General features: G+C 31.0%; 1 protein-coding gene across 2 annotated transcripts in view; it reads left to right on the plus strand.

Moving 5' to 3' along the window:
- Positions 1 to 20,309, plus strand: part of LOC142331191 (protein 5NUC-like) — a 121,287-nt gene that overhangs the window by 64,527 nt on the left and 36,451 nt on the right. For both annotated transcript variants that reach the window (XM_075376923.1, XM_075376924.1), the window contains exon 3: positions 16,743 to 16,943. In XM_075376923.1, the coding sequence (XP_075233038.1) occupies positions 16,743 to 16,943 (201 nt within the window). The remainder of the gene's footprint in view (positions 1 to 16,742; positions 16,944 to 20,309) is intronic.

Consider the following 20,309-nt stretch of genomic DNA (forward strand, 5'->3'; position numbering starts at 1 on the left):
AGCTCTCCAAGATTCCCTATCTAGTGCTAGTCGTTTCATTTCAGTATACCCTCTACATCCTACATCCCTAACAATGTGTTTTACATATTCCAAACGTGGCCTGCCTACACAATTTTACCCTTCTACCTGTCCTTCCAATATTAAAGCGACTATTCCAGGATGCCTTAGTATGTGGCCTATAAGTCTGTCTCTTCTTTTAACTATATTTTTCCAAATGCTTCTTTCTTCATCTATTTGCCGCAATACCTCTTCATTTGTCACTTTATCCACCCATCTGATTTTTAACATTCTCCTATAGCACCACATTTCAAAAGCTTCTAATCTTTTCTTCTCAGATACTCCGATTGTCCAAGTTTCACTTCCATATAAAGCGACACTCCAAACATATACTTTCAAAAATTTTTCCTGACATTTAAATTAATTTTTGATGTTAACAAAAATTAACATCAAAATATTATTATTAATTATTATTAAATATTATTCTATATTTAATAATATAGAATAATTTATTTTTTCTTTTAATTAAATTAACTTTCATTTTTAACGCATCACTACGATAAAAAAAATGATATCATTTACACATTTATGGGTATACTACATAAATATATTTTAAACCAACACGTAAAATTAACAGTAGTTCTGTAGTTCTCTTCTCCAACAATGATATTAGAAGTTTAGTACCAGATTATCTGACTTATGTCTAACTTTCATAACAACAAATTGCATTATAACAATCAAACTTTTCAATGATGCCGTGAGAATTCTGCAATCTCGGCGCTTTGAATCTGTTAATCCAAATTGGTCTAACTTTAATAGTTTTTGATCGTTCATCACTGTGTATTTTACATGTTTGTCAATTAAAATTTGAAAAGAATAAATTTCTATGAATTAATTAATTATTCGTGGAAATTTAAAATAATATAGTAGTGTTTTTGCCGATTTTCTTCACTAATAACAATATATTTCTATGGCTTTTCTTTTTTAGTATTACATAAAAATTTTTATGTAACACCAAAGCAAATGGAAAGCTTTTTCCATTGATTATACAATTAAATAATCTGAACTCTTTTATCATGATAGGACATGAAGAAATTATAACACCCAAATTGGAATAATCATAAAATTTGGATATTTTATGATTATGGTTATTTATAAAAGAATATTTGAAAATAAGTACCACTTAGTACTTATTAACTTACGTATACGTACTTATTAACTTAGTAGTTCATTAAACCAGATGAAATAGAAGAAAAAGAATGAAACTGCTTGACAAATTATTGAGCACGATGTTTAGTCTACTCACAATGTTCTCTAAAAAGAAAGAAGTATAGAATTGTTTACATAATGACTCTGGAACTAAACGGTCTATTTAATCTGTGTGACTGTTTTTACCTTTCAATACATTTTTCAGCAACATTCAATAAACCCAATCTCTGAATCAGTTTATTTATATTTATTTTACTAAAAATTTGGCACACTTGGCATTAATACAATTGTTTAAATTCAATTTCCACTCAACGATAATTTAAAAAGTGTAAATCCTAATACTTTCGGAGCTGTTACTCCATCTTCAGGGATTTTCTAAAACATGTTAATTTAAATTCAAATCAAAAATTGTTTTTAAATTAAACTGTTATGTTCATAATAGTCGGTCGTCAAGAATAAAATTAATTCCTACGTTACTGTCTTATTGACCTACGAATTAATGTAAGTGGAAATTTAATTTATACAACTTATTTATGCCTGCTACAAAGAGATCTTTGTCTTGATGCCGGAGCAAATTTAGCACGTTTTCTTTGCTGTCATAGTTGCCATTAATTTTATTACCGCTTATTGCATCTTTGAGCGAACGAAACGAAGTGACAATCCGATCGGCCAAGTCAGGAATATATGAGGGGTGAGGTACTTCCAAAAGCAGTTTGTCGTTAGTTTCTCGAGATAATAGAACTGTGTGAGGCCAGCCGATGTCGTGAAGCAGAATGATGCTTTTGCGCTGAAATACAGGTTGGTTTTTCAAGACTGCTGACTTCACTTTGTTGAGAAGTATGGAACAGTAGTTACATGCTTATGTAACAAAAACAGCATGTAGCTGTTTATTGTTCATTGATCTTCTAGAAAATCGACAAAACCGGGTCTTTTTCATCCCAAAAGATTGTCATTTTGATTTTTCCTGCTGATAGTAAGGTTCGAAATATTTCTCATGACAGGTGAACTAGTGAACTTCCACCCCATATCTGTCTTTTTGATTCCAGTTCAATTTGGAGAATCCATGCGTCGTAGACATTAGAATACTGTGAAAAAATGCATTACCTTTATATTGATACCAATTTTTCAGCTCTGGACACTTGCTAAGGTCTTATCTGCTTATGGTAATTTGTCAACGCTTTTAAAACCTATCTTGCGCTTGTTTTACGATACTTGATTTTTACGTGTTGATGATAATGTTATAAACTGTATCAACATTTACTAGTAATTTTTCAGCTATAATTTTAACTGTAATCGTCTGTCGAGAGTTGAGAGTTTCAAGCGTTGGAATTGAAACTTCAATGGTATGTTCAGATCAGTACTCTTCAGTCACTGAAATTCGACCGTCTTTAAATTTTTCTACTTATTTGTAAAACTTTTTCGGTATTGTTTGACTGTGTGAAAGTAAATTTTAAAAGTAAGTAAACGTTGGTTTTTTTTTCACCTTTGGAAAACAAATAAGGGCTTCCAATGCAGGCTTCTCTACTAATTCGCAAACTTCAAGAGGATTCGCCAGTAAAAACCAAATAAATTTTACCTAAATAACTGATATAAAACTTATTACAGGGTTACAAAATTACTGTTCTTAAATTACCATAACCCTCTTACCAACTGCTTTGTCTCTACAGCTATTTGGTCTTTAATTACTGAATGACCCTCATAGTTTATACCAAAACGATTAAGGAACTACCGTATTTCGCTCGTACGAATTTAAGTAGTTTTATGTTCAGTTTAAATATCAAAGACGTATTGAATTACAAGGTCTTTATCTATTTGTTTAATGTAACATTGTTATTAGGACAATTTACTTTAGTTATTCGCTCATTACTAGTTTTATGAATGACTGAGAGAGAAAAAAAGAGAATAAATTCGTAATGTTTCATTTAAATTCGTAATTATAAACATCTGTCAATAATTAATGTAACTGATCGATTAAATATTTAATTTATGTTCGCCAAATTAATCAAAATATATATATATATATATATATATATATATACATATATGTCAAATTATTCATCTTAATGTCTTCAAATTTTAAGCTTTGTAATTTGCTTCATAAAAAAAAGAAACAAAAAAAACTGAAGATAATGATGTTTATTTCTCCGATTATTAATATGTAACGTACGAATTTCTTTTTATTACTCGATTTGATTTAAAAAAAAACTTAAAAAACAAAAAAAATGATTAAATGATTAACAAGTAATGATTTTTTTATTATCTCAAATTTAACTTTTATTATATTTTCAGTTATGTCTTATACTTGCCAAATTTGGGCATTATTACGGTTCTACTGTTTGCAGTAACTATAGTTGTAAATGTTATGATTTTGTTGGTAACCAAAATCTACAACTAAAAAAAAAGTAATTGCTATTTACGTATTATAAATAATATTCTTGTAATAAGTAAACAAGAAATTTTACTTATAAAAGAATGTAATAAGAATTTTTACTTATGGCTCCGAGGAGCCATAAGTAAGTTTCCTGACAAAAGCCCGTGATAAGAAGGTCCTTAAGAAATCCTCAAAATAAAAATACACAATAAACAGTTGTAAGCAAACTTAAAGTCAAATATGAAATTTCAAGCTGTCATAAATCACAAACCATTAATTTCAGTACCATAAAGTCCACAAAACAAACATTAATAACAAATAAAAAAGAAAAAGAAAGAGAAGTAACAAAAAATTAGATACGACACCACTAAACTTGACGGTATTAGATTCCAAACTGTTACGCAGACCCTAAGTCGAGTACATGGGCTCGTTTCAACCGTCGGACATCTCTGCTGTTATCGAGTAGATTAACTGATGGGTGGCATACATGATTCTCAAGCCTCTGCAGGTATTTGACATGGCGCTGTCGTGCAATCTCACGAACCGATGGGAGCTCCAGATAATTCTGAATCTTATCATTCCGCGTGAACCACTGAGCTTCGGCAATTACCATCGCTACTTTGCTCTGAAATCGTTGTTTAATTTCCACATTACTAGTACTAGCCGTTCCACATAATTCTACACCGTACGTCCAGATTGGGCGCAGGATAGTCTTGTAAATTAAGATCTTTTTTGATAACGTGAGGCCTGAGTTCCTCCGTACCAGCCAATGAAGTTTCCTGTACCATGCCTTTAGCTGTTTCCTCTTCATCCTCACATGACACTTCCAGTAAACAAGAAATAAATATTAAAAAACACAACTGTCAAAAAAAAATCATTGCTGACAAACATTGGACTTTAGTATAGAATAATTACTAATATAGGATAATTAAAGAGCGTGCGGGTGACAGCTTTGTATACGTAAAGTGAAAAGTAAAATTATTTAAAATTATTAAGTCACATATAAATCGGTTCAGCCGTTGTGCCGCTGCGGCGAAACAAACATACATATCCTAAATACATTACACTCCTTTTTCAGCAGTCGTGTATAAATTAAGTTCTAAATATATTGGTAAAGTCAATTTGGGGCTTCTAATTTTGCTATATTACGAGTAAAAATCACTGTCGAGGTTAAATCACGCGTAAAGTTGAATGAATTTCTCTTACATAAATAGATATATAAAAAAAAACTATTTTCATTTTTGATTATAATAAATCAAGATTATGTTGCATTTGTATTGCCAAACTGAAATTTTAGCAAGACAAGTTGAAATATTAGGCGTTTTAGTGTAAATAATAGTTAGAAAAGTTGGGTCATTTTTTTGTCAAAAATATTGATAACTTTTTCGAATATATTAATTTATTTTACAGGATCTGAATGAAAAATAAAAAAATAAAAAATAGTTGTAATAAGTTATTACATTATATATATTCGATGGTTTTTATGATATCAAAAAGAGTTTTTCATTTACAAAACAATACTAAGCGTTATTATTAACGACTACTACGAACGTTTGGTTATGCGGGATGCAATACGAAGTTTCGAATGAAGTGACTTGAATAGAAAATATTTTCAGTTCATCTGTTTTATGAAATAGAGGTTGAGAAAAATATTCTAGACAGGATTTTTCAAAAGTTTTCAAAGCGTTAAAATAAACCACACCTCTCGGAGTTTCAGTCATGTGGTGAAAAAAGTAAAGATAAAGTTTGGAATAAATTCTACTTAAACTGATTTGAACAAAAATTATTTTCGCTTTTGTCGATTTTATAAGTTAAAATTATATTTTATCTAAGCTATCAACGGGATTTATAAATTTATTCAAATGTTGTATAATTATGCCTATTAAAGGTTAGTCACTTAGTAAGAAAATATTGATAAAACCTATTCAGATCATTACTCTTTGTACTTAAATTACGTACTCAGTTAAATAAAAAAGTCAAAAATAAACTATATTCTATATTTGTAATATGAAATACATATATATATATACTTTTTTTCTTTTATAGTCGCATAAACAATTAAAGTCATTAGCGACGTATCAGTGTAATGTAATTGAACCTATAAATTTGTAGTCTTGAACAAACTCAGGTCCACTACTCCTGAGACGTGGTTAATTGAAACCCAACTATCAAAGAAAAACCGGTATCCACGATCTAGTATTAAAATCCGAATAAAAGTAAGTACCTTTATTAGGAATTGAATATGAGAACTTCGACTTCGAAATCAGTTGATTTACGACGACGAGTTTACCACTAGACCAACCCGGTTGGATAAATTTTATATATTTATTTTGAAAAACCAGACTTGATTTGTTATTTATACGTTTATCGAGGCGAAAGAAGTATATGTTTCAAATGTATTTCAAACCGAATTCAATGAAATATCGTTTTGTTAACTCAAAGCTGCTTAAATAATTTAAACCGAAGTGGCAAATAAAAGTCTTTTGGATTTATATAATACATTATCAAAACTACGCCTACCGATACTTTGTCCATGACGATAAAGTTCTGTTATATTTTACCTGATGGAACTGATTTAAATAAAAACTGTTTTTACTTTTACAGATGTAATAATTATGAAAATTAAGTTACAGTTAGGTAATTAAAGAGAGCATATCGTTATATAACAATAGAAGCCATTAATGAAACCATATTATTTCGGTTCAGTTATGTGATGAATACAGTCCTGATAATGAGTTGGTATATATTTCAAACTTTTTGAAAATGTATTAAACGTTTCTGAAATTGCATTGATTTACATTATTTTAGTTGGAATATGTGAAAATAATTTTCCTGTTAATGATATCAAAAAGAGATTTGCCATTAATCCAGAAATGAATATAATATTGTAAACCTATTGATGATAATATTTCGAATAGATTTTAATTCGAACAGATTTGAATATTAAGCGTCTAACGTTTTTGGTGTAAGGAATAAAATGTGTATTGAATTTAAGCTACCAAAGACAGGTTTATAAAAAAAAAATAAGGCAGTTTTAAACAACGCTTCTCGAGGATGAGTATTGTGTTACATGAAAAGTAACAATAATGTTTTGAACATAATTAGAACTTTGAAAACGTCTTGGAATTCTTGTAATATAGTTTTGGTCGAAAAAAATCAAAGGCTATATTAGTACAATTCATGATATCTCAGATTTGTCATGTATGCTCACGTATGTATAAACGTTCTAATGAATTTAGATTTCTTGAAATCTATAAAGGTTACAAAAATATTTTATTAAGGATATGATTGTTGTGCATGACCTGCCTTTCGTAAAGTAGTTTTGATATTTTAATATTCGGGAGTCCATTTATTTCAGCCGGTTTAGGATCAGTTTGAGCAAGATTTTGTATGTCACTAGTAAGAGAGAAATACTTCTAGAGTTATTGGAATCTTTTTTGTCAGCTTATCTACAAATTTGATAATATTATTATTAGTTATAAATATGATTTAATCTGCGATGTGAATAATAATTAATTTTAATTACTATAAAGGCTTTTCTTAACATACCAATTATTTAACTTCTAATAACAACTATTTCGGTCTGAAATAGATCTTATTTAAAAAAAAAAAAAAATGGCTAGTAACTGAATAATCGCAGAAGTAAAAATGAGCAGGTAGCGGTAGGATAATGATTTATTAATTAATGTGCAATTAGTTAAATTTTAAGAATATATTTTGGCGTATTACTTACGAGCTTTAGATCTAGTTACGTTGAAAAGTAGTTAAAAAAGGGTACCTTTTTACATTTTTTTATTTAACTTTTTAAAACAAATTTCATTGTTACGGAAGTTTATTTTAAAACGCACCGCAGCATAATACGTTTTATAAAAAATTAATACAATAATTTCGAATGTAGAGGTTGGCAGTACTACCTTTTGTCGTTTTATAATCATCTGACATAATTTTCTATTTCATTTGTGTGAACAGTTAGTTTTTTTTATTATCTGTTTTTTTTTTTGTTTTTTTTATTAAGAAGACATGATTTTGAACGGGGAAGAAAGGATTATTATTGTGAAAAATTATTTAACAACTAAATTTCTTGTTTTGTACCAAGAAGCTTTTCAATTGCAGTTCTGGCAAAAGAATGCACTAAATAAATCTTCTATTCGTCGTTTGATAAAGAAATATAGAGCGACTGGTTCTTTTTGCAGCCGGGGTCTACGACGAGGCGCAGAGGTTTATAAGAGGTGGTGGGGGTAAGATCTGCGTCCTGATAACGCTGGATATGAAAAGTGCTTTTAATAGCATATTTCACAATCCAATAATGAATTCACTGGAGAGTTTTGGGGTCCCTATACCTGATCCGGCTTACGCGGTCGTACCTTATCGGGCGTCGTCTGGTTTGCCAGGTGGAGAACAGAGGCTTTACAGGACAGTTCCAAATGGAACGGTCCTTGAACCGACTCTATGGAATCTTGCCTACAACGGTGTCTTCCAGGTCCCCCTTCCTCAGGACGTGAAGCTATTTGGGTATGCGGACGATATAGCTCTGGTGATCAGTGGTGACAGACAACGGGAGGGCGTCTCTAAGAACTCGTTCACTGAGATGCAAGGTTGGATGGCCGAGGTCGGATTGACGAGGCTGGCGATCAATATCTCGGTCTCTGGCAAGACTTAGGTTTGGAACACAAGCCATCGAAGCATCTGAGAAAGCGGACAGGACGCTAAGGCTTATCGACGGCCTCTTTCCAAACACCGGCGGACCAGCTCAGCAGCGCAGGAGATTTTGTGGGAGTTGCATACTCCAAGTTACTTTTGGTGTGTAGCTCGGTGAGGAGTACTGAAATATGGAATATACAGGGGCAAGCTGGAGTCTATTCACCGAAGGTGCTGTTTGAGAATGACATCAGCATATCGAATAGTATCTAGGGAAGCCGTAGAAGTCCTGGCTGGGCGCATGCCGATAGATCTGCAGATACTTATGCGAAAGAAACTCAGGGAACAGAGGTCTTTGACACCACCTGACAAGAACAGAAAAGCCCAGGAAATCAAGGACAAGCTGATGATAGAGTAGCAAGAGAGATGGGACCGGTGGACGAAGGGTCGGTGGACTCACCGGCTCATTGGAGATGTAAGAACATGGTGTAAAAGTCCTATGGTTCGCTGGGATTCAGCCTTACACAGTTCCTGGCAAGCAATGGGGGCTTTAGATCTTATCTTTTCCGACTTTTTATTTAGATTGCACTGACAGCTGTCCGGAGTACGGGGTTGAGGAAACTTCACTGCACTTATTTTTCCGGTGTTCAAGGTTTATAGAAGATTGCAAGGTAATGCTTGATGCACTTGGATGAGAGACCATGTTCCAGCCCGAATACACTCAGTGGGTCCTGATTAATGGATTGACCGATGGAAAGCCGTCGAAAATTTTGCTAGGAAGTTGATGGCGAAACTGAGAGCAGAAGAAAAATCCCGTAGGGGAAGGAGATGTTGGAGGGTGTGGGGTCGGACAGGCTCGCGGCCGAATGCCTATAGGATCCCCAGACACGATGGGATCGTCTCGGTGCACGCTGTGGACACTGCGTCTGATGGCGTCGCCTCCTCCTTCTGAAGTAATGCCACATAAGCAATCTCAGAAGGGAGCGAGAATCCAGGGGTTGAGGTTTAGTCGGTAGAGTGTAGGCACACATACGCACAAATAACATCTTGCGGAATCTGTTAGGGAGCCCGACACTTAGTACGTAAGTAGTATTCTTCCACCACTGCGGACAAAAAGAAAATGTACCGCCACACGAAATACGGTACATACGATACGAAATACGGCATGAAATACGTTATGCGCGCGCGCGCGCGCTTTAGTTAGCATCATTGAATTATGAACAAAACATATATTTAAATAAAATAATATTTTTAATTTAATTGTGTGTATATATATATATTTGTAAGCCGTGCGTCACAAAAAAGCCGGGTGACGGGAAAGTCCTACAACTGTGTTGTCAGCTTTTTTATTATTCTACCGTAATAATATCTCTAACACCTAGATGTCTTATAAAAACGAATGATATCAAAATGTTGATATGTACTGATGATATATCTAACATTTATACATAAAATTTATCACTTATGGGTGTTTGTACGCATATGTAATTTATGAAATGATAACATTAATCAAGTGCCTTGTCGATATATCGTCAACGATGACAGTTATATCTGATAAATGACGTCGAATTTGTAATATTATTTTATAACCTCGTATTATAACGACCTAAAGTGGTCTGAAATATAATACACCATGATTAAACGTATCGTGTCAGCTTTTTGATCTATTATTTCCTATCAAATATTGTAGTTGATTATTATTCTATTTTATATTGTATACTGGTAAAAATTTATCAATTCAAACTTACATCAACTAAAACAGTAATGAAATTTATATTTAAAAATCCATCTCATTTCTCAAACTCAAATGTTATTTATCTAGAATAAGTTATCCATTATCAATTTAAAAATGTGATCTATTTGAACGTTTGACATTTAATATTTAAAAAATGATGTTACTAACATTTCTAATTTCTACGTAAAAAATTTGAATTTGTTAAATTAAAATATTACAACCAGATTTTGTCATTCTATTTACATGATTGAGTCAACATAAAATAAAGAATTGTTTTTAATATATAAGAATGAGGTTTTATCTGAACGTTTATATGATTGGTTAAAGAGAACTGAAAGGAGGGATAAATATCGGTTTATGATAGGAAGTCTGATATAAGTAATGTTTAAAGATTGGTAAATTATTTAATGAGTTTCATTGGAGACTGGATCAACCAATAAGCTTAACATAAAATAGAGGGACCAAATATCATTTTTTTATTTGACTGATGAATTAATTTACCACAGAAAGCTTGTGTGTGGGAATGTGAAAATTGAAATTTTTAGTGTAAGAATAATGTCATACATGACAGGGATTTGAACCCGGGACATCCGGATGAATGGCCGGGATGGTACCACTCTGCCCGCCTCTGATTTGATAAAATATACAGAGTGTATCACGAAGTTCTCCCAGGACTTTCATAACCTATTTCTACAAGTAAAAATAATAAAAAAGGTTCATATAAATATATGTCCTAAAATGATACGATTGCGAGTTTCAGCTAGTGAAAGATTTCAGCTACCCTTGTGAAAATTAGACCGTACTGAAATTTTTAGAACATTAATTATGGAGCAGAATTAGTGATGTCGTATGATTTTTGATCTGAAAAATTGAATGAAATAGATCTTAGAACCTTACTTGCAGTAGTTTTTGAGAAATCTGGGGTGAAAACCAATAAATTGAGGTAAAAAACCAGTTTTTTATGTTTGACGTACAATAATTTTGTTAATCGGCTAATAAACGCATACAAAATTTAATCAAAACGTGTAAAGAATTTAATTCAGAACAAAATGGGGTAAGATAAGTTAAAAAAAGCAAAGAAATATTAAAAAAGTTCGAATTTTATTTAGAAACAGAACACTAGATCAAAGTACGAGTTTAGTACATTACAGGTACGAGTTTATAATAAATTTTCAAAAATGATTTCACTATTTTCAACAAATTTCTTCCCACGCTTCTGTATTGATTTTGTTACTCGTTTCAGTTCTTTACAGTTATCTTAATTTGCTCAGCCGCATCCATAATGCAGACAATTAATTCCTCACGAGAATCTATTTTTATTTTGTGTATAATATTTTTTATCCATCCCCAGATGTAAAAATCAAAAGGTATTAGATCAGACGATCCTGGTGACCAGGAATGTGGACCTTCACGACCGATTCATTTCGTCTACTTAACTTCTTAAAAAATATAGTACGACCTCATTTCACCGAGGTAGCTGAAATCCGAGCGAAATCTTTCATAGCCGTAACTCGCAAACGAAGCATTTTTAGGACATATGTTTATATGAACGTTTTCCATTATTTTCAAGAGTAGAATATGTTATGAAATCCCGGGATAACTTAGTGATATAATCAGTATTTAATACAAATATATTTATTACATACTTTAAATACTGCACGCGGAAGTAAAACCAGTGATCCTTTGGGGATTAGATATTATTTATTAACTGGAAGGAAACCCTCAGTCAAACTTTTAAATAGTTTTTTTATAAGAAAATTTACTTAAAATATTCTTTGCTCAAATACTTGTCTCCCATAAATCTATTATTAGAATATTTCGACAGTGAGTAAATACATTTGCAAAAAATAAACCCAAAATGTGGAAGTAATCCCTGTTAAAAATTTCTCAGACGTTTTTTCAAGCTTTTTCACAATTTTATTTCTTTAATTAAAATGTATAATCAGGTTGAAAATCACGAAAACTATTATGACAATGGGAGAGTAGAATTCCAATTTGCATTCTATATAAAAACAAATTTTCTAAGGAAAATTCCTTTTAATTACTTTCAAGCACTATAATCATTAAACTGTTTGCTTAAATGAGTCCAGAAACGTAATAATAAAAGAAAAAATAAGTTTTTTTCTAAAGGTAGAAAATTTAATTTTTTTCTGTTTGGCTTTTTTTTTGAAAGCGCAATCCTGAAAGTATCAAAAATTTATTTTTCTTTAATAGTGTTGACATTATTGAGAAGGAATAACTGATTAAAATAAAAGTCCATTTTAAAAGTTTGGTTAAAACATTATACGCTATTTATGCTAATACTATCAAGAAAAATAAAGCAAACATTAATAGAGAAAGTTAGAACAAAACAAAATTTAAAAAAATTTTGAATTAAAAAAATATTTTGCTCTATTTTAGTTTGAAGTGCTAAATTAAATTAAAATTAATACCATCTTTTATTAAAGCTCGGTACAAAAAATATGTTTTTTAATAATAAAAATTTCGGTGCGTTAAAATTTTCTATTTAATCACCTCTTAAAATTAGTAAAGTTATAATTTTAAATAAAATAAAATTCAATCCATCTTCTAAGTTTCATCTACAGAAATTAGTTTATGATAAGACGATACACGGAAATTTAAAAAAAATATTTTTTTCTTATAGTAACTGTACGGCTTTACAAGTTATATTTCAAGTTACAGTTTAAAAGTTATGTCAGAGTTATAGAATCTGACAAACGACTTCAGAGCAACGAGGTTACTGATTTTTTTCAAGCTTCAATTCTATTCATTGTCAAGTGTCATGTAAATATTCGTCACGTTTTTCTCAATAGTAAAAGTTTTTTTGATTTTTTATAAAATTACGGTACTAGTTTAAATTGAATGAAAATCTTGAGCTATCTTTGGTGAAATTTTATTTCTGAAATAGAAAAATTAGGTAAATTTAAATATAAAAAGTAGATGAAATTGCCTGAATTTTAGTTTTTTTAATGTAATTTACAATTTTAATAAACATATATTATATTCAATTATCAATGAAACAAACAGTTCATTGTGCTCAACGTTTTTGAGGAGATGATGTTGGATCTGTTTAACTTATAAATAAAAATACGGAGAACATATTTTCTTATTCTACTTCTTGTTTTTTTTAGACATGTCTCCTATTATTATTTATTACTTCATATGATTACCCACGGATCCTTTGTTTTATCATGCTGTTGGAATTTTTTATAACTTATCGAAAATTTAAAATTAATTTTTTATGTAGGTGACAAAAATACGAGAACTTTTGAACTCCTGTGCACCTTCCAAACTATATCTTTGGTTTTGTGAAACATTTTTATGTTGAAAGCATGTTGATGACCACTGCACAGCTCCATGACGACAGAGGCAAGGTTGGCTCTGCACAAAGCAGGTTTAGGAACGCGTTCCAACCTCTATCAGTTCTTTGTTCTTCATTTTTTCTCTCTTTCCAGTAATTCGTCACTCTCTTCGCATGTTGTTCTTTGCGTCAGATCATTTCATTTTTGAATTTTTTCCTTATTTTTTTTTCTTGGAAACCGTCTTACATAATGATTTTAGTTTAATGGTGTTTCTACTTCTAATACCTTTTTCTGTTATATTTATCTCGGTTTTCCTACTATAAAGTTTTTAATATTATGATAATTGTCCTCTTTTATTTATTGTAAAATTGATTAAGTACAATAATCCTTTTTTTTTTCATTGTCCGTTATTTTTTCTATATTTTGATATATTAGATTGTTTCCTCTAAGTTTACACGTGTTTCTATCCTTTACAGGATCTAATATTTTTTTAAATTATTCTCCTTTCTTTCTTTTGTATATTTTCCGTATTTGTAGTTCATGAATAAGAACTCATACGCATAAAAGATATTGTACGTGAAACCATAAAGAACAGAGATTTTACCCCAATTTATTAGTTTTCCCCCGAAATTTCTCAACATCTACTGCAGATACGGTTCTGGGACCTATTTTATTCGATTTTTCAAATCATAATCTATAAGAAATCACTAATTATGCTCATAATTAACATTCTAAAAATTTTAATACGACCTTATTTCACCGGGGTAATAGAAATCCAAGCGAAATGTTTTACTAGCTGTAACTCGCAACGAAACATTTTAGGACATAATGCTTATATGAATTTTTCCATTATTTTCACGAGTAAAACAGGTTATGAAAGTCCTGTGAGAATTTTATAATATACTCTTTATAAGTATTTTTCATTATTCCTTAAACTTTTTTTCTTATTCTCGGATCTTTCTATAATTTTTGTTGGTCTATATAGTCAATTTTTCTGTAAAATGTCATCTTATATTTGAATACTTTGACTGTTTCTACTTTTTTTAATCCCTTTTGTTTGTATTTTTTTGTGTGTTTTAAATAGCGAGTGTTTTAAATCGGGCGAGCGGAGCGAGCTCTATCAGGGCTAGCTCAATTCTAGTCAGGGGGCTTAGCCCCTTGGACCCCGTACGCATTCGTTATCTTCATGGTTGTTTGAATATTAAATATTTTAAAAATATTCATTAAAGGAAAAAATTACTCATTTACGATTATTGAAATAATAAAAAGAAGAAAATGCAGTTGTTTGAAAAATTGGCTGAGATGTGACTGCCTGTTGATGACGGCATTGGAGGGATTTGTAACGGGGAGGAAAGCAAAAGGTCGGAAACGAATGAAACTGGTAGACAACATAAATAAAAAGAGAAGGAAATTTTTTATAAAATGGAGCGGATGGCACAGAATCGAGCATAATGGAGGGAGGCCATGTGGAAGGAAACCTGCCTTTGGGCAGAACAATAAATATTATTACATTTCTGTTGCCATAGTGAGAGAAGTATAATAAAATAAAAGGATACTTTTTTTTCATGAATGTCTTTAATTCATAAATTCACTTCCGACGGGATTAGGGCCCCGATCTGTGGCTTAAAGCCTTCCCTGAGATAACACAAATATATCCTGAATGTATTTGAAAGCAATCTGTTGGCTGGTTCTCGCGTGATGCTGCCGCAAGCTGACAAACTTTCGCATTTATGCGTGTAGGATTCTTCTTGTGATTTTTTAACACAGTTTTAACTGTTAATTTATCATTTTTTATCCCCAAAATACAAATATAATTTTAGATAAATCATTCGTATCTAGAAATATAAACCGTTCGAACGAATGACTCGTTCGTGCCCTTCATTCAAATTAAAAATGTGAGCACATACAACAGACAAACCAACGCACCTTTCTTTTTTATTAGAGAGATTTTTAACTTTTCGACCGATATTTTTAGTTTCGTTCACTAGCTATTGTGTAGATTTATTTATTTATTTTTTTTTATAAATGAAATAAAGGAAAAAGGTTTTATTATAAATAAACTAACATCGTCATAAGCTTTCATGTAAATTGCATTTGTACTATCCGAACAAAAGAAAATATTAAAAAAAAAATTATCTACATTAACCCGAAATACGAATGAAAATACGAGAAAATTTGCGATAAAAATACGAAATAAATACAAAACTATATTACAAACTAACAAATACAAAATTTACGATGCAAATTTACGAAAGAAAAAATTAAGACAGACTGATATATGATAATGATATTTTATTTATAATATGATATTTTATTAAAATATGATATAAACTGAATGATTCACAAAGAATGCAGCAAATTTTCAGTGGTAATGTTCTACTGGTAAAAATAAAGAAGAAAGTTCGTACATACATCAGTTCGGCAAAAGATTTCGTCCTATTTCTGGGTCTTCGGTAAAATTAAATCGTACTGTAATTCTTGAGATAAAATTAAGGGGTAAATTTAGTTGGTATATATGAAATCTAACTTGAAAAATTTTAACAGAATAGGATTTGATATGATTTTTTTTAAATTTCGAAATTATGACGTTACTGTGGATCTTAATTATACAGTATTTTATCACAATCAAATTCTCTACAAGTTTTGTTCAAAAATTTCATCTGTTTATCTGTATAATATCTGTATAATATCTGTATAATATATTATCTGTATAATATCTGTATAATAAGAAAATTATTTTATGGCAAACGTAAAATAGTGTGTTTTCAACCTCAATCCTTTGTATTTTACTCGAAATGTCTTGGTAAAAATAAAGTTCTGGAGCCTATTTTTTCAATTTTTGGAGGTCAGATTTCATTGAAATCACTAAATTTACCCTTTAATTTGGGTTTCAAGAATTATAGTCTTTCTTAATTTTACATCATGTACAGAAATCTGGCCGAAATCTTTCCCCAGCCGACCTTCGCTAACGAAAAATTTCTTTTAAACATTTAATTAATATTTTCCTATCTACAGATTCATGTGTTTTTTTTTACCTTATTTTCCTAAAGTATACGTGGCAATTTGTTCAATTAATGAACAATAAGCAACTTTTCCACGGCCAAATAAGATGAGGATGATATGTATGACACATAAATAAGGTGTAATCTTGTACTGTCTCAAGTCGACCATTCCTAAGAGTGTACTTAATTGAACCCCAACCACTAAAGTACACCGATTGCCACTACCTAGTATTCAAATCCGTATAAAAGCAACTAGCTTAGTAAGATTTGAACCTTAGAACCTTCGCTTCAAAAATCAGCTGTTAAACAACTGATTTGTGAGGACGAGTTAACTGCTAGACAAACTGAACTGGTATATATGGTTTTTGAAAATCTATAAATGAAATGTTTTTGTATGTGTATGTAAATGTGTGTTTGTATTTGTTTGAATTTTTTTATAAATATGTAAGTGTAATAATAAAAAACTTTTCTGTTTTTTTTTTTTACAGTCTTTAGGAAATCACGAATTTGATGACGGGCCACAAGGTTTAGCACCATTTATAAATAATACACACGTACCGATACTGGCATGCAATTTGGATATATCAAAAGTACCAATACTACACTTACCAAATTTAAAAAAATCAGTTGTATTTAAATATGACAAATTAAAAATTGGAGTAATTGGATATGTTACACCAGATACTAAGGTAATTATATTTATTTATTTTTAATTATTTACAAATTTATTATCTATTTTATAATACCAAGATTCTAAAGTGTAGGATTATTTGTTTTTAGTTTCTCCTTTACATAGGTCTAGAAGGGCAAGTATTGAAATCGGTCAAATTTGGGCATATGCGGTTTTCACCGGATCTTGCCGTTATGACACCTTTTTTTCTTTTTCCTGTTTAGCTTCAGGGAATTACCGTTCAGGTATTACTTCAAAGGATGAATGGTGATGATATGTATAGGTTAAATGAAGTGTAGTCTTGCAGAGTCTCAGTTCAACCATTCCTGAGATGTGTGGTTAATTGAAACCCTACCACCAAAGAACACCGGTATCCACGATCTAGTATTCAAATCCGTTTAAAAGTAACTGCCTTTACTAGGACTTGAACACGCTGGAACTTTCCGACTTCAAAATCAGCTGATTTAGGAAGACGCGTTTACACCAACCCAGTGGGTTGACGTTTTGACACCTAAGGAACCCAAAAAACCGGATGGTAATTTTCCTGACGTTAATGTTCATATATACATGTGTTGGCCTCTAAGTCACCTTATATCTCTAGAATTACTGTACTGATTTTGACTTCTATAGATCAGATTACTTCTATATATGGGGAATTGATGCTATTAAATTTTCAACTTAAAAGGTCAAGGGGGTGGGGCTGTAGATCAAGGTCAGCCTCAGTATCAGGAGATTTCGCCAAATTAAGGTCATATTTTTCTTAGGCATATTTTTAACAATAAAAAATATAAATTTTTGAAAAATCGTACTCGACCCCAAAAACTGCTGTTGTAGTCGACTGCTATGTTGTGACGCCACAGGTGAACGGTAGAATTAAATAAATTAATAATATTTAAATTGAAAAAGGGAACTTGGTCTGGCCGGGTTTCGTTTGATTAAACGAAAGATTATTATATTTAAATAAAATAATAAATATTTTAAATTTAGTTGTGTGTGTGTGCGCGCGCGCGTGTGTAATCCATGCATCTGAAACAACCCACAGTTGTGTTGTTAGCTTTTTTAATAAAACAAAAAAAAATGGGTTTAATTAATAAAAAATCAACTTCACTAATAAAGTTAAAAAAATTAAAAAAAACTGGAGCATTTTCGGATTAAAAATTATGATCAGGTGAAAATACACAAAATTAATTTTAAAATTCATTTATACTGTTATAGAATACTTATCTAAATCTTTGTTAAAATATTTAACAGAAACTTTTCTGAGTGCATAAATTAATTTTAAATTAAATTACGTATTATTATACTTTATACTTTATCTACAGGAAAAAATCGTGAAAAGGTGATAAATCCTGATAAACGATAAGCTGCAAACAGCTTAACTATTACCGAAGATAGAAGGTAATGGAGAATTTAAAAGGGTCTTAAAAATAAATTTATTCAGCTGATTACAAAATTACAGGATATTTGCTTAGTATTTAGTTAAAAAAGTATTTTATAATACAGAAATACCATTGAAATAAATGAATATAAATTTAAAAATATTATTTAAATTACATATAATTAAAGAACCACGTTCGATACCTTGGGCCCCAATTTGATTGTCATTTCAAGATAAAAGGAAGTAACTTAAAAACCAAGTATAAGAAGCTATATTGGTTGTTAGGAAGAAACTTGAACCTGTTGTCCAACATTCTTTTGATTTTTTTTTTTGTCTTCAGTTATTTGACTGGTTTGATGCAGTTCTCCAAGATTCCTTATTTAGTGCTAGTCGTTTCATTTCAGTATACCCCCTACATCCTACATCCCTGACAATTTGTTTTACATATTCTAAACGTGGCCTGCCTACACAATTCTTTCCTTCTACCTGTCCTTCCAATATTAAAGCGACTATTCCAGGATGCCTTAGTATGTGGCCTATAAGTCTGTCTCTTCTTTTAACTATATTTTTCCAAATCATTCTTTCTTCATCTATTTGCCGCAATACCTCTTCATTTGTCACTTTATCCACCCATCTGATTTTTAACATTCTCCTATAGCACTACATTTCAAAAGCTTCTAATCTTTTCTTCTCAGATACTCCGATCGTCCAAGTTTCACTTCCATATAAAGCGACACTCCAAACATATACTTTCAAAAATCTTTTCCTGACATTTAAATTAATTTTTGATATAAACAAATTATATTTCTTACTGAAGGCTCGTTTCGCTTGTGCTATTCGGCATTTTATATCGCTCCTGCTTCGTCCATCTTTAGTAATTCTAGTTCCCAAATAACAAAATTCTTCTACCTCCATAATATTTTCTCCTCCTATTTTCACATTCAGTGATCCATCTTTGTTATTTCTACTACATTTTATTACTTTTGATATTTCATTATTTTGATAAACAATGCGATTCTAAAACCAGTTTGGATATATGGAAAACAGCTATAAGGCATGACGTAGAAAAATAACATTGAGATTACACAACGTTTTCAGAACAAGTTGGCCAGATCCATTGCAAACACTGTTATACCCTGAGAACTAGAAAATTCACGACTGTTTTGGATAACTTTATGTTCGTGGTGAGATCAAACGGTCCGGTTTAAGTTATAGAGAGCGAATAGATAGTCTTGTGAATTTTCTAGCAGTTAACCTCCTAGAACAATGATTCCCAAATTGATCGCCGCGACCTCTTCACAGGGGCGTCGCGAAATATTGTAAAAGCTTCATAATTAATTGAAACAAGACATTTATAATTATTAATTTAATGTTAATAAAGTAAAAATAATAATTAAGGTACACGAGTTTAATTTATTTTTATCTCTTACTTACGAGTCATCATACTTTTACTTATGATAGGACTCCATTGAAAAATTTTAATTGAGAAAGGGCGCCGTGACTCGGAAAAGTTGGGAACTACTGTCATAGAAAACAATGGAAATGTCCGGCGATTGAAACGTCAACACGTGCACACATGTTGGACTTGAGATATCTGACTGACATTAAACTAGTTCGGTATCGGACATGTAATAAAGGTTTTTTACTATGCCTTATTGAGGAGCCTAGTGTCCTCTTGTTTCTTTCAGTGAACTTGTTATGCTACTGTTTTGTTTATCTTTATATATTGTTTAATAATATTCTGCATTCCTGGTAGTTTGGTGTTTCACTAGACTATTGTGATATTTTGAATCTATCGGTCGTATTTAATGGAAGTATGTTTATTTACAAAAATCTTTAATGACTATGTGTATGTATATATATATACATTTATTTATTTATATATTGTAATAAGATCGGTATAACAGATCCAAGTAACGGATTCTTGCCAATTTAGAGTAAAGTAGTAGAGAAAATAGAGGAATCCAGAAAGGGGCAAAAAAACCCTTTTAGTAAAGCTAGCACGTC

Source organism: Lycorma delicatula, chromosome 10, assembly GCF_047948215.1.
Source record: "Lycorma delicatula isolate Av1 chromosome 10, ASM4794821v1, whole genome shotgun sequence".
Classification (NCBI taxonomy): domain Eukaryota; kingdom Metazoa; phylum Arthropoda; class Insecta; order Hemiptera; family Fulgoridae; genus Lycorma; species Lycorma delicatula.